The 15,657-nt window shown below is 33.5% G+C and overlaps 1 protein-coding gene across 2 annotated transcripts; it reads left to right on the forward strand.

Annotated features, from left to right (window-relative positions):
* The first annotated feature begins 1,409 nt into the window (after positions 1–1,409).
* Positions 1,410–9,977, forward strand: LOC140890720 (uncharacterized). 2 transcript variants are annotated; one of them, XM_073298733.1, is made up of 12 exons: positions 1,410–1,797; positions 1,906–1,970; positions 2,512–2,674; positions 3,528–3,561; positions 4,373–4,478; positions 4,594–5,065; positions 5,174–5,222; positions 5,294–5,419; positions 6,040–6,144; positions 7,336–7,427; positions 7,863–8,016; positions 9,561–9,977. In XM_073298733.1, the coding sequence occupies exons 1-12, from the start codon at positions 1,628–1,630 to the stop codon at positions 9,831–9,833; spliced, it is 1,809 nt and encodes a 602-aa protein (XP_073154834.1). In that variant the 5' UTR covers positions 1,410–1,627; the 3' UTR covers positions 9,834–9,977. The 2 variants fall into 2 exon arrangements, with proteins under 2 accessions (XP_073154834.1, XP_073154835.1); XM_073298734.1 differs by having other exon boundaries at positions 4,376–4,478.
* Positions 9,978–15,657: the final 5,680 nt, after the last annotated feature.

A 15,657-nucleotide genomic window follows, 5' to 3' on the forward strand; every position in this document is an offset into this window, starting at 1 on the left:
ACAACTTAGCTACTGCTCGACCCTCGATTGTATGGTCAAGAATGCTCAAAATATGCACTGAAAGCGAGAGGATTAACTCAAAATTGCTCCTAAAAAATGAAATACCAAGATCTATTTATAGACAACGATATTTAATTCGTTCTTAATAGCCATGAAATGATCATCTTAGGATGATCCTTTTCGCAATATCTGAACTATGCATGCGTCGACATCAACGTGCCAACAATATTTTGGCACATCAGTGGACACCTGAGTTCAGAAGATCCGTTCTCCAACATGAATCTCCAATTTGGATCGTCTGAATTGCTATGTGTATTGTACGTTTGAGTCGGTTTGACACTTCATTAATCTAATTGGCCATGCACTCTTCGGAAGATCCAATATACGTTCGGTGGTTATGATCTCCGTTCGGAAGTTCCTAACTACATTCGGTGGTTCCGAACACTTCAAAGGTCCACACTTATTTTTTTTTTGGGTTCCAAACTATACTTCGTTTTGCTTAATTAATGACCAATTGATTTTGTTTTGATATTTTAATTGCATAAACGGAACCAGATCAAAATATATATATATATAAATATATTTGTTACCTTGTATACTAGTATCCAGGGTATTTGGGTGCCATACCATGAACAAGCACCACCATGCGTATTATGGAAATCTCTGAGTATAAATAAGTTAGAGTCTTCATTTGTAAATCACCAAGTTGCAATATAATATTTTCTGAAAGCATTGTCGTGTTTTTATAAATACTTGCAGACATTTTAGCACAACAAACACTTGCACACACACTCACCTTCAAAGATATTTTGCTAGTACTCGCAAGGGGCGAAAGTTATGGAGCAAATGTCGTACATGATCTTAGATGACTTAAGTCCGTGACAAGCCTACTTCCCAAATGTTTATCTTTTTATTTTTTTTTCTAAAATACATTATCGTGTTTTTGAACCAACTCGACTAATGTTTATCCATTAAATTTGAAATTAAAGTAATCAAATTTTAAAATTAAAATGACATGTAAATAAATAAATATAAATATACTATTTTATAATAGTTGAGACCCCTATAAAAAGTTGATTTGATGCGAGGACACCAACTTTTTTTTTCATTTTGTCTTTCAATTAATTTTCCCCTATATCACTAACTTTCTCTAGAGAAAAATGGTTTTATCTTCTGTACGTGGTTGTATTTCTTTTTCTATTCATTACAACATCAATTTTAATTTATTTTTTTAAATAAATATATACCTATTTTTTGTTTCCATTTTGTAAAATCATCATATATTAAATTATATATATATATATATTTTTTATATCAATTTTTTTTTGTTATACACGCAATCCCGACCGCTGGTATGAGTGGTATATACAAAGATACTTATAAAATTTGGTATCGAGCGGTAAAAGCAGCACATTTTCGAAATCATGAAAAATCTTTCACCAAACCTATCAAAAGTTGCTTTTGGTTCTAAAGCTTCAAAAATTGGTACCAAAATCAAATTGGAGGGGCGCGGTTTCAGACTGTGATTCCCCGCCACCTCCGCTGGTGGAGGCAACACCCCTTTTTATCTCTCACTCACCATCCTCCCAAAACCCTAGCTTCATTTTTGTTCTTGAACACCTTCGCAATGGCTAAATCTGAAACACACCCTGAAAATGGTGCTAACAGTAAAAAGAAGTTTTCAGAGGATTACGAGCATGTGCCTTTAAAGCAGAGGCTAAAGATGATGCTGGCGACCCACAATATATCATTGGACTCGAGCGTCAAGTTGGAGAGCGATATTCCGGATTTAACACCGTTCGTAGCCCCATTCCTTTAGTTTTCCATTTGTCATTTCTTCGTACGTATTCCCGCCTTTCTTTATTATCAGTTTCCTGCTTTTGAAATCGGGTTTCTCATGTGCAGAAATACGGGTGGCGCTGTGGCTAGGAAAAGGGAAAATGAGCACTCTGATTCCCAGGTCCCTTTGTGTACGTTTCCATGCTGCTTTCACTATATGCGATGCTTAATTTCCAATTGTTTATGCATTCCCTCCTCTTTTCCGTGAGTAGTTCAGCACAACTCATGTGTTGATGAAGCTCAAGTTGAATAGCATTGCTAGGAATTGCAGTGTATTCATATGGTTAAAGATTTTTTTTAAAAAAATTTAGATCGTGAGATTCATTTATTAGAAATTGTAATATAACATTTACTTTACATACGATGCCTCCTATGGGGAAGAGATGTAGTGATTGTATTGTGGTCCGCCTTATGAGTTGTCCCCCCACTGTTGCTAGTTGAAATGTTTCATAATATGGAAAGGTATATCTTTAAGACTTAAGTTCCTCTGTTGTTACAAAATATGGATCTTTCAAAATCTTGCTGAGCTGGGTGAATTTGACCACCAAGAAACTCTATCAAGAGACTGCATGAACTCAAGCGAGAAATTAGCTATTGCTATAGTATCTGATGAAATCCATTCAGTAGATAGTATGCTACAAGATCTTCACTTTTCCAAATATCTTATTGCAGTGAAGGTAGAGGAAGGCGTTGATATTCTAGCAACCAAGTGTAGCTACAGTTACCTGTTGCCTGGAAGCCAGCCAGTTAATATTGACCCTGAGACGAGTGATAAATTTTGTGATGAACTTGATCATGTTGTTTTAAAGGAACGACTGAGGCGGCTTCTTTTAAGGTTTCTCTTTTTGTTTATAACTGTTAGATCTTTCATCCATTTATCTTAGAAAATGTAACTGTACACTTCATCTAATGCTTGATTAGATTGTTTGTGAACAAAGCAATTGCATTTTGCTCATCTATTGCACTTTAATCACGTTGATGGAATTATGCAGAATTAGGAATTTAAAATTTAAAAAGTTTATTTTTTTTGAGAAAGGCCTGACAAGAGGAAAGCTTTAACCGGTCAGAAATTCAGTTCAGTGAATAAGGTTTTTCTTTATAATATGGTTTTGCTATTGGGTGGTTAATATAATCATCATAACATTTTTTTCCCCCAAAAAAGTTGTGATTCTGCCAAGAGGATTAGAGGAAGGCTTTGATCGGTCAGAACTAAGATTGCTTCAGTGAATAAGGTTTTCCTTTATAAAAAGGTTTTGCTATCGTGTGGTTAATATAATCACTGTAGCATGTGTGTGTTTTTTTTAATTTTTTTAAAGTCATGATTCTGCCAACATGGCTAGAAAACCCTCGATGAGATTGCTTTATTGCTCTTCCGGTTGGTATATATGATTAATTTGAGGCAAGTCAAAAGGAAAAAGAAAAAGGAAAATGAGAATTTTTCAAATCGAATTTCCACTACAATTTTCATCTGGGAAACATGAATGTAATTTGAATTCTTGAAATATGCCCCATAATTCTCAATGGTCGAGCATATCCTTCATGAACACTTTTTAGAGTTTATACCACAAAAGTTTAATTACTGGACATGGGATTGATTTATCTTATCTATATCTTTCTTTTTCACTACCGATGTCTTTATGTTATTCTTTCTGCCATAAATTTCCTCCTTTTTTCTTTCTATTTTACAGCAAATCCTTGGAATTGCAGTCAAAGACGCTGGAGGTATTTATTTTGACGATTAATTGAAGTGGCTGCCCTCATTGATATTTTTGAGTTTTTAGTTAAAATTTTCACCTACATCAGTAGTATGTATCACTTTGTCTACTTGACATGGATTCATAATTTTGAAATTTAGATTCAATTCTTCAAATGCCTCATGTTTAAGCATTTGGGGTTAAATCTTTGTTGCACTATGATTCCTTGATTATTTCTTCTAGGAGATCTTTCACCAAATTTCAGCGGTTAATCTTGATTAAATGCCAATTTCTGGGCCTAGCTTTCAAATCAATCTAGTAAATCCAGGATGATCATTCTCTTCATCTAACTTAATCTTTATTTATATGTGTCTATCCCATTCCCACCAATTTTTGGTATGCCTGCAGCAATTATTTTGGCAAGTCAGAACAATGTGGAGGAGTATTGTATATTTTATTGAATGCAATGTCTTCCATCGTATCAGGCTTAAAACAATTCCACCCTTATGATACTTAATGTAAACAAAATGAGAAAACTGAAAAGTGTAGGACTGTTGATTATATTTATAATTATTTGAGAAAGAACAATATTGTTGTGGTGCACCATATTTGTTGGAAAGAGAATATCTTTTTGGTCTTTTCTCCATTACCGATAACTGAATCTTCCCTGGGTGTTCCTCTTTTACCAAACTACTCTCGCGTTTAACCATAAAAGTGAGCTTTTTACTGGTCTGGCTCTAGCGGTGTAAATGAAAATATTTATTATCACCTGAATAAATTTGCTTAGTTTTTTCTATTGTGAATTGATAATTTGATATAGCTGCCTGAAAATTTCACAACAGAATTCTTCTGGACTATCAATCCCGGTTTCTGAATCTGGTCACAAACAAAGTGCTGGAAGAGTAGGACAGTCAAGTTTTTGTGATCGAAAGCTCGCCGTACCTGGTAAATCAAATTTATGAGATCAACGTGACAATAAAATCTGGTTACTGTTTTTGTCTTGTAGAATTATTCATGCATTTTTGGTTGTTTCCCTGAAGAAGTGGTATCACATGTGCAGGGAAATCCTCGGGGATTCAAAGGAAGGACAGCATTCAATTTTCCGAGAATGTAGACTCTATACACGAATCAGATTGTGGAAGGGTTCTTCAGTCTGGTAGTATTACTCCAGCTCAAGATTCAACTGAACCAAAGTTGGCAAATATCAAGGTTGAACCACGCCATGAATCCGAGAGTTTAGATGTAATGGCAGTGGCCAAGATGTCGGCCAAGATGTCCTTCAGTCATTTGGTTTTGAAGAAAGAAGAAATTGATAATCTTGATGATTTGTATGAAGCTGAGCTGGATCACATGTTGCTCCGAGAACGGATGAAGTTGCTGTCATCGAAAAATGTTCCCCGTATGGATATTCACAAAAAATCAGAACGACTGAGCACAATGGATCCTTCTGCCTTAAATTCTAACACCGGTTCATCGAAACCGATGCAGTCACTGAAAGTCAATCGTCCAAGAAAGCGGCGAAAAACTGTCACGTAAGTCGGTTGTTTGGTCTTTTCAAATCAAACACTTGAAAACATTCCGATCCATGATGATGTGTCATGTGTCAAGTTTCATGTTGCTTTGTTTTGTGCTAATTTCAGGGATTCAATTGAAGTTGCCATGGAAGAAGATGCTCCAGGACTTCTTCAGGTACTTTGGGCATCTTAGTTGTGTTTCTCTTCTGAAATTTGGTTCATGGTGAATTTTTTTCTTATGAACAGGTATTACTTGAAAAAGGTGTTTCACTTAATGAAATTAAGCTTTACGGTGAATCAGAAAGTCAAGATGCTTTGGACGATTCATACACTGAAGATAACTTTTCAGAGCTTGAAGCAGTTATATCTAAGGTTGTGACAAAATTATAATTAGTGAAGTTCCTTTTCTGTTGGATGATTGTTTTACCACTTGTTGTACATTCTGGTTCTTCATATTGGTCAACATTGCATTGCTTATTGAATTCTCTTTTCGTATTTCAATCAAACGGATTTTGTCATGCTGACTATTTGACTGCACGAACATTTAGGACAGCTGTTTTTTGAATTTCCTGTTGGCTTCCTATACCATGTGAAAAAGTTTTTGTTTTATGTTCTATTTGCATGTAAAGCACTGACGATGTTTCTAGATTCTGCTAAGTTAATGAAAAGTGCAAGTGGACTGCCTTCTACACAAAAATGAGATGAACATCGCACAGAAGACATTACACATTTGATAAAGGAGTGTAGAAGAGAGTGAAAATGATAAATTGACAAATGGAAACTGAAATGGTGAGGACAGGGTATTGACAGAGCTGTTGGCAACAGTAACTTTACCTCCCAAATTTATTACGGATGCACAAACAACCTCAATCTACTCTAAGGAAAGATGTGTGCTAAATATTATGCTAAAATGGCCAAGATCTATTTATCCTTATGAACTAATTGCTGCATAATGTCTTTTGCAATGTCTGATCTTGTTATATGTGCCACAGCTTTTTATGCAGCGGGAATCATTGCTAAGGTTTGGACCTTTGAGATGTGGAAAGGGGGAGAAGGCTAGTTACTGTTTGGCATGCTTATTCTCACTCGTGGAGCAGGTATGGACTACCTTTTGAATTTTGCCCCTTATGTGTCAGCCCCGTTCCAATTAGAATCTTGTAAACCGTGGGGCAAGCCATTTAAGGCTCTCTTAGGTAAACAGAACTCAGAGTTATCCTTATTGGGTGTGGAAATCCGGGTTCATGGAGTGGGTTACTTTACCGGGTCTTGGTCGGTCAGGGTTATCTTGGTGATGTGGGATCAAAGAGTGGTTTTGGTTACGGATAATTTGATTGGGTAATCCTTGGTATCTGTTCATATTGAGGAAGAGAATGTCTCAATCTCAGATTTATTAAGAGGTTGGGCTTTGTCTATTGTTGATCTGAGTAGGGTCATGCTTAGATTTTTATTGCGAGTGGATCACTTGTTCGCATATTGTAATCAATAGCCTTCACGTATCTTATCCAAAAAAAACAAAAACAAATTATCCTTGTTGGGTAAGTGGCAGCGGCAAAACCCCTCATTACAGTATAGATGGTTGAGGCACAGAAGATGCAGAGTAGAATCTGGCTAACAATGGAACATAAACCTTCTCAGTGGTGTCAGTTTAAATGACTATAAATTCTACTGCTGGGTAAGCAGTTGAGGCAGGCTGTAATGAATACAGATGGATTGGTGACTTTGCCTGAAATTGGTGGTGAAATCTATACTTCCCAGAAGTCTTTGGTTTACTGTTTACCATTGCACACAACCTTTACTTAATCATGTTTACCTATCCATCTGAAACACAAACATAGTTCAGTTGAAAGTTGACTTGCCAACTTAGTGAGCGACAACAATAACAGTGATGTGGGGAGTGCCAAAATATGTGTACTCATACACACAGACACACACACACACACACGCACACACACACGCATATATATATATATATATATATATATATATATATTTCACTTTTACAGAAATAAACAGGATTTAATTGAGATAGAACAAAACATATAAATATTAAACTTGAGGTTTCTAAATATTTATTATCGCTTTGGAAACCACTTTTCCTCTTACGTGACACCTTCCTCGTAGGCCACCTTTGTGGTCAAGCTTCTCAGATACATTAATTTAAATTTTGGGCGAAATTTTAGGTCCTTGTATCTGTAATTAAGATTAATCTGAAAAAAATACTTCTGTTCTTATTCAACCGTTATCATTTGTTTTTGGGTGATGGCTTAACCAACTCATTTTTCCCACAGGCAAGATATCTACAGTTTCGAAATTGGCCAGTTGAATGGGGATGGTGCCGAGACCTCCAGTCATTTATCTTTGTTTTTGAAAGACATAACAGGTAACTTTGTCGCAATTATGCTTTAGAGAAGATTTCTTTAAATGCCTGTAGTGGGCTTAAATATATTGGGCCTACACTATTATCCCAATTGTCAAGAATATACTAGATGCAATGACTTGGGAAAAGGGAAATGTTTTGGGTAGAGAAATAATATAATACTTGACTTTGTTGGAGGGAAAAACATGCTAACTTATTTGTATCTGCTGAGAGCTAGCTTATGCTAGGGCAAGAAGATTGAGTATTTTCATTTTCGTGAAAGGATTTATTCCTTGGCTGAGTATTTTCTCAGATTAGTTCATGACTTTGACTTCTTGCTGAATCGATCCATTTTCATATTAATTTTGTTGGCTCTTATTGTTTTTGAGTTGTTCAGAGAGTGAGTTTCTATCAATGTCTTAATGGATGAAAGGTTTACCAACACTTTCATGCTTGCAGGATAGTTCTTGAACGCCCTGAATATGGTTATGCAACATACTTTTTTGAACTGGCAGCTTCTTTACCAATACATTGGCAAATCAAACGATTGGTGACTTCCATGAAGCTTACCAGCTGTGGCAGGGTCACTTTACTTGAGAACAAAGCATTAATGGTGATTACTATTCATAAAATCGCATCCATAGCCAGAATAATTTGAGTACTTTTGCTTAATGTGAAAATGATCTACCTGAAGTCTGTTATGTTTGACTTGCTATTCTGCACTCTTAACAATTTGATTTGCACATACTATTGTGATTGAAAGCCTGAGGACTTATCGTTGGTGCTAATAGTGACGTTACGGGGTCTTGATCTTCTCTAATTTGTCACAAAACACGATCTAATTTTTCATTTGTTTTGGTTGCAGTTATTTTATCTTCTTATTTTTCTGATTCCCGATGTGAACTCTTCAACTGGATAGATTGATATCTCTGTTTCACGATACATCTTTCATTCTGAGGCATTTCAGTTGTATGTGAGATGTTGATAATGGAATCTAGCATTGGTAAATTTGTCATTGTTTCTTGGTTGTCTCTAACGTCTTTTGGAATATTGACTATTAATATCGAAGTTAGATTGCCAGTCATTTTCTGTGTAAAACGTGTCTTAAATTTTCACCTTTGAATGTTTATAGACTGACAGAATTTTTAGCAACTAACATTTTGTGCAAGCAATATAAGACTCCTTCCTTGAAAAGACGTATCTGATTATCTTATTAAACCTTATACTTGTCTGTTGTTTAGATTGCACTCCCGCGTAGTTTAGGGCTCATCTATTGAGACTCTTATTTGCATGAGAAACTTTGGTGGCTTCATTGTACACAATGTGAATGGTGTGTGATTTACTGTACTATCCTGAGGTGAAGTACAATTTGCAGCGTTGAAAAAACCACGTGCTATTTGTTTTCCAGCATTCTATTATTTCTACTTTTGTCTATCAGCTTATGCTGATGAATCATTTAAGGTTAAAGATTAATTAAATTATGAAAGGAGGAAATAGGGTTGATTTAAGAATCTGATCTGATGAAATTGAAAGGGGAATGAATTAACAATGGATGTAGAGGACCACGTTTCCCTTAGAAGACTTCTCTAGACAGGCTTAATTTTCGTTTCTTCGAACTCCCATGCTGTTTGCAACCTTTATCCAAGTTCTCTATTTTCTTATACCCCTGTATTCAATGTTTAACCTATTTGCAAGATTGGTTTTGTTTGTCAGGAAGTTTCATCTTTTTGTTTCTGTTTCTTATGAGTCTGCAGAAGGGAACATTTATTTCAAGTTTCACTTTGCTATTTGTGCGAATGTCTCCTAGAGATTATATTTTCATCTGTAAAAAATGTTAAATCTAAAGTAGAAAGAGTATCTTAGTTGTTACATGTGTTCTTTTACTACATTCACAGCACCTTCACGTGGACACTTTAGGTGTTCTTTTTTTATTTTTTATTTTTTTATATTTATAATTATTTTTATAAAAATAGCTTTTTGGCTTCTTTTTTCTCAATGTGCTATTCAAGATCGTCTGAGCTTCTCGAATTGGCTACATTATGATTTGCATTCATACAGCCGAAATAAAGCATTATAATGCCACTCTTGTGAATATAGCTGTGTGATTTAAAATGCTCTGAGTTTGCCTTCAATGGTTTAAGCCGAAATAATGTACAGGTAGGTGAAGATTTGACAGAAGGAGAAGCTCGGGTGTTGATGGAATTTGGTTGGATACCGAACACTGGTCTTGGAACAATGCTCAATTATTTTGACCGAGTTGTTCATGACAGGAAGAACGAGAAGTATAGCTCTTCTGAATGGAGTTCCAAAATAGGTAAGTTGCTTATGGATGGTTATAATGGTGGCACTATAATATCTGGGGAGAGTCCAAAAAACGTTGTGGAATGTAATGCTGAGCATTCCATGCAAATCAAGCTAGAAGTTGATTGAAGTTAGTTCTTTCTCTCTTCATAGTAATGTAAATTATGTCTTAGAAACAAGGATACTTTGGTTTGGGTAATCGATTAATGTCTCCTCTTTGGTACCTTTGAAAATGTCGATTCATGGAGACAGATTTTTTGGGTAATTTGGCAATGATGGGTTAGTAATTCAGTACTCTTAAAACATTTTTTTCGGTAATATGTTTCCGAAAGATAAATACAGTGGGCATTGGATTTGGGAGGCGTTCAAAGAAATTGCCGACTTGCTCCCGAGGTTTGTCAAAGCTGGTGGAGCTTACCTAACTAGCGTAATTTGCAGGCTATTGCGTTAGTTCGGGGGTTTACCCATAGCGCACCTAAGGGTAGCGGTTGCAGGTTCCTACATCACAAAAAAAAAAATAAAAATTGCCGACTTCTTCACATCGTGAATTCGTGACTAGTAAAGTAAACGTATGCCAAAATTAATTAATTGTAGTTTTTTTATTGGATTAATTAATTGTAGTTAGGAACAAGTTGACTACGACATTGCTCTCACAAATATATGAGTTGGGTTTTTTTTAAAAAAAAAACAATATCAAGAATTTATATCTGTGAATTTATATTCATGAGATAGATTGATTTCGTAAAAATTAATATTTTGGACGTTAAAGTAATTTTTTGTTATGCGGTTGCTTTAGATTTGAGATTTGTTTCAAAAGATTGATTGTTTTTTTTATGGCATCAAAAGACTAATTGTTGAGATGATCTTATTAGAGTTTTTGTATGTATATATTAGACGTACTTATCTCGAACAGAAGATTTACAAAAATAATTCTAAATCTATCTAAATAAATTAAGAAAATTACTCGAAGTCAGCGGGAATCGAACCTTTGGTTTCAGGGCCTCAGCTTTAGCCATTGGATTAAGATCTTATCGGCATGCGTGTGTATATATATTAGGGCTGTAAACGAGCCGAACCGAGTTGAACTATAGCAAAATTTTAGTGTTCGAATTCGAATTGAGATATTCGAAGTTCGGTTCGAAACTCGAAATTTTTTTATTTTTGGCTCGAGTTCGATTCGATAGAGAGTTTGAGTTCGATTCAAATATATTATATAATATTTATAAATATTATATATGTATATTATATATCTCGCGAACTTTCGAACAAAAGATTTTAGGCTCGAATTCGGCTCGTATAATAGTTCGATTTCGGCTAAAGTTCGAAAAATTCAAATCCGAATCGAATATTTTTTCGAGTCGGCTCGAAAAATTCGCGAGCCGGCTCAGCTCATTTACAGCCTTAATATATATATATATATATATATATATATATATATATATATATATATATAAAAGAAAACCGGAACGTAGGCTGCTCCGTTATGCTCAAAAAATAAAATAAAAAATTAGTCTACTCCGTAAGATTGTGTCATCAGTGGCATCATACGATTCATACCGCTTCAGCAACCTTGATATTTCAATTTTCTACCTCATTTTTGTATTAAGAAATTTGACTCTTTTTTAAAAAATTAATTTAATGGAGATAGTGACAATTTTTAATATTAAATTAATTAAACTTTATCAATCGAATATAATAAAATTTTGTACGTCTAATATATTTTTTTTGAAAATTGTATGTCTAAATTTTAACTTAATAATTATTGGCTTTATAAATGTAAAAGGTGCAGCGCTTATTTGTTTTAATTTAAATTCTTTGAATGTGATTAATTATTATTATTAGTCGATAAAGCACATGCAGAACGATAAATTAGAGGGCTGAGGCTGGAGATTTGATGTGGAGGCTATTTTTGTTTCGATGAGAAATGGAAAAATATGCGCGATAGTGTGAGAGATATTCATGGTTTTTTTTATTTAAAAAAAAAATCGCGACTTTAGATAGTTTAATAAATTAGAATATAATCGTAATTTTATCTTAAATTTTATAAATTAATTAAAATTTAGATAATTAAAGGTTAATATATATATATTGTTATATTATTATAGTAGAGAGCTTTTAATTAAATAACTTTAAATTGATTGGTGAAATTTGAAATGAAATTACGATTATATCCTAATTTAATTCCAAACAAAACAAAAATTATTAGATAAATTAGTCATTTTATATGATCTCCTATTTTTTTGACATTATATTAGATTTAATCTTATTTACCAAAATAACATTCTCTATCTTTGTTTGTATTTTTAAAATTTTAGATTAGATATTTATCACTTTTAAATTTTTGAATATTTAATTCATCATGTAACTTCTAAAAGTAACATAAAAATCAATTAGCATAAAAAATTTATATAGATACACACATCGTGTGCAAGGAACGCTAGTATCCAATAACAAATACCATGGTGAAAGCTAATTTGAATTTTAGGGAGAGCTATTATCCCAATATCCCCGTCTTTCTTTACCAATTATAATGTGGTTGGTTCCTTTTTATAATTGGTAATTTGACTTTGTCGCATTAAGATAATCAATATTCAATAGTTGCGCTACATCCGTTCTAGATTAATGGATATTATATTGACATTGTTATCCAATTAGCTTCTCTTAAACAAAAAAAAAATTAAAATATATGCAAGTCAGATTTTAAATCACTTTGGTATGAAGTATGAATTCCTGAAATTAATATTTATTAATGGATTACCTCGAATTTTTTTTTTTGGGATACAATGAGGTGGAAATTTATCTAACTTTTTTTTTTTAGTAAAGAAATTTAATTGAACTAAAAGTGATTATTTTTTGTCAAATGAAATTTGATAAAATTCAAAATTTAAAGTTAAAGTTGAAGAGAATCTTGAGTAGAATGATTTTTCTTAAACACAAAAACTCACGTTCTCATGTATTAATTTTATGAGAGAGATATCTTATTTGGATCATAAATAAAAAAGACAAAAATTACTATGAGACGGTCTCAAGGGTCATTTTTTTGAAACTGATTTTTTATATGGGTTATCCATTAAAAAATATTATATTTTATGTCAAAAGTATTACTTATTATTATAAATGTGAGTAGGATTGATCCGTCTCACGGATGAGACCGTCTCACATGAGTGTTAAAAGTATTACTTTTCATTGTTGATATAAACTGGAACGATTCGTCTCACAAATATAGAGATTGTTTGGATCGATTCGTCCCACAATTATATAGACCGTCTTATAAGACATCTTAAAATTATGAAATTTGATCATTAAAATATATTTATTTTAGATTTAATCGATTAACACTCCTGTGAGACGGTCTCATCCGTGAGACGGGTCAATCCTACCCATATTTATAATAATAAGTAATAATTTTGGCATAAAATGTAATATTTTTTAATGAATAACCCATATAAGAGATCCGTCTTAAAAAAAATGACAATTTAGATCGTCTCATAAGAGTTTTTGTCTAATCTATATAGTAGTATTTATAATTAGGCAAAAACTTATATGATACGGTCTCAAGAGTCATTTTTTTGAGATGAATCTCTTATGTGAGTTATCCATTAAAAAATATTATATTTTATGTCAAAAATATTACTTATTATTATAAATATGAATAAAATTAACTCATCTCACGGATGAAACCGTTTCAGATGAATATTACTCTAATAATTAATAAGATGTGTCACTAGCGGTGATGCCAGGATCAGAAGTCGCTAATTGTGGGCCTGTCGCTGAATTTATATATAATTATCTTAAACTCAAATATGTACAAAATATTTGAAAAAAGGTCAAAGATGTTGTGAAAAAGTAAAAATTTACGGTAAAAAGTAAAAACTCAAAAACTCAAAATTCTACACTTTATAAAATTTTTCTCTCTTCACAATTGTGTTTTTCTACACAAATGGAGAGACCTATTTATAGATCTCAATTGGAGATTAGTCAAAAATTAATACATCATTAATTACATCATCACACACTAATTTTCAATATTTTACAACTCAATTTTCAACTTTCAACCTTCAACATTCAACAATAAATAATAATATATATTTATATATATTTTCAACACTCCCCCTTGTGATGATGATCATGATAGAATGACTATCTCCATTACGTGTTGTATACTGCCTCGTTAAAAACCTTACTAGGAAAAACCCATTGGGACAAAAACCATAGTAAGAAAAAAAGAGTGCAGCCACGTAAACTCCCCCTGATGTCAACATGAATGATTCTTCACATATTTCGTAGATTGCGCATCCCAATATTATAAATGTGTTTTCTGAATATAGCCGTGGGAAGTGCCTTTGTGAAGAGATCGGATGAGTTCTCACTTGATTGAATGTAACAGATATCAATATCTTTATTCTTCTCCAGCTCTTGAGTGTATGCAAAGAATTTAGGAGGAATATGTTTAGTTCTGTCACTTTTGATGTATCCTTCTTTCATTTGGGCAACACATGCGGCATTATCTTCATACAGTGTGATTGGATTCTTGTCCACTGATAATCCGCAAGAAGTTTGGATAAGCCGAGTCATTGATTTAAGCCAGACACATTCACGGCTTGCTTCATGTAGTGCAATAATCTCGGCATGATTTGATGAAGTTGTAACAAGTGTTTGTTTCTGTGATCGCCAAGAGATTGCAGTGCCTCCACGAGTAAATACATATCCGGTTTGGGAACGTGCCTTATGTGGATCAGATAAGTATCCAGCATCAGCATAACCAATTATTCTCTGATTTGTATCTTTTGGATACAAAAGTCCCAAATCCGTCGTTCCTCGTAAATAACGGAATATATGTTTAATTCCGTTCCAGTGCCTCTTCGTTGGACATGAACTGAATCTTGCCAATAAATTTACTGCAAAAGATATGTCTGGTCTAGTGCAATTTGCAAGATACATAAGAGCACCAATGACACTTAGATATGGTACTTCAGGACCAAGAACAACTTCATCATCTTCACATGGACGAAATGGATCCTTTTCTATATTCAATGATCTGACAACCATTGGAGTACTTAAAGGATTTGATTGATCCATATTGAAAAGTTTAAGGACCTTCTCTGTATAATTAGACTGGTGAACAAAAATTCCACATTCTTTTTGTTCAATTTGTAAACCAAGACAATACTTGGTTTTTCCAAGGTCTTTCATTTCAAATTCTTCCTTCAAGTACATCATAACTTCTTGAATTTCTTTATTCGTTCCAATGATGTTTAAATCATCAACATATACAGCAATAATTACACATCCGGATGTTGTTTTCTTGGTGAAAACACAAGGGCATATTGGATCATTTACATATCCCTTTTTCATCAAGTGCTCACTTAGCCGATTATACCACATTCGGCCAGATTGATTTAACCCATATAATGATCTTTGCAATTTTACAGAATAAAATTCTCTGGGTTTTGAACTTTGTGCTTCAGGCATCTTAAATCCTTCAGGGATTTTCATGTATATATCACTATCAAGTGATCCGTATAAGTAAGCTGTAACAACATCCATAAGACACATTTCCAAATTTTCAGACACTGCCAAACTAATCAAATATCGAAACGTAATTGCATCCATAACAGGAGAATATGTTTCTTCATAATCAATTTCAGGTCTTTGAGAAAAACCTTGTGCAACAAGTCGAGCTTTATATCTCACTATTTCATTTTTCTCATTTCTCTTTCGAATAAAAACCCATTTGTACCCAACAGGTTTAACACCTTTAGGTGTAAGGACTATAGGTCCAAAAACACTACGTTTATTTAGCGAATTTAATTCAACCTGGATGGCATCTTTCCATTTTGACCAATCCTTTCGAGTTTTGCATTCACCAAAAGATTTTGGTTCATTATCTTCATTTACGATGTCACATGCCACATTGTACGAAAATATCTCATCAATATCTTGTACATTCTTT

Source organism: Henckelia pumila, chromosome 3 (genome assembly GCF_033568475.1).
Source record: "Henckelia pumila isolate YLH828 chromosome 3, ASM3356847v2, whole genome shotgun sequence".
Classification (NCBI taxonomy): Eukaryota; Viridiplantae; Streptophyta; class Magnoliopsida; order Lamiales; family Gesneriaceae; genus Henckelia; species Henckelia pumila.

What these genes read in the sequence shown, in the direction of transcription:
- LOC140890720 (XM_073298733.1), top strand. Translation starts at nt 1,628, where the DNA reads ATGGCTAAATCTGAAACACACCCTGAAAATGGTGCTAACAGTAAAAAG. An exon ending in AAGCGGCGAAAAACTGTCAC is followed by an intron (nt 5,066 to 5,173) that starts GTAAGTCGGTTG and finishes TGCTAATTTCAG; the next exon opens with GGATTCAATTGAAGTTGCCA. An exon ending in GTTTTTGAAAGACATAACAG is followed by an intron (nt 7,428 to 7,862) that starts GTAACTTTGTCG and finishes TCATGCTTGCAG; the next exon opens with GATAGTTCTTGAACGCCCTG.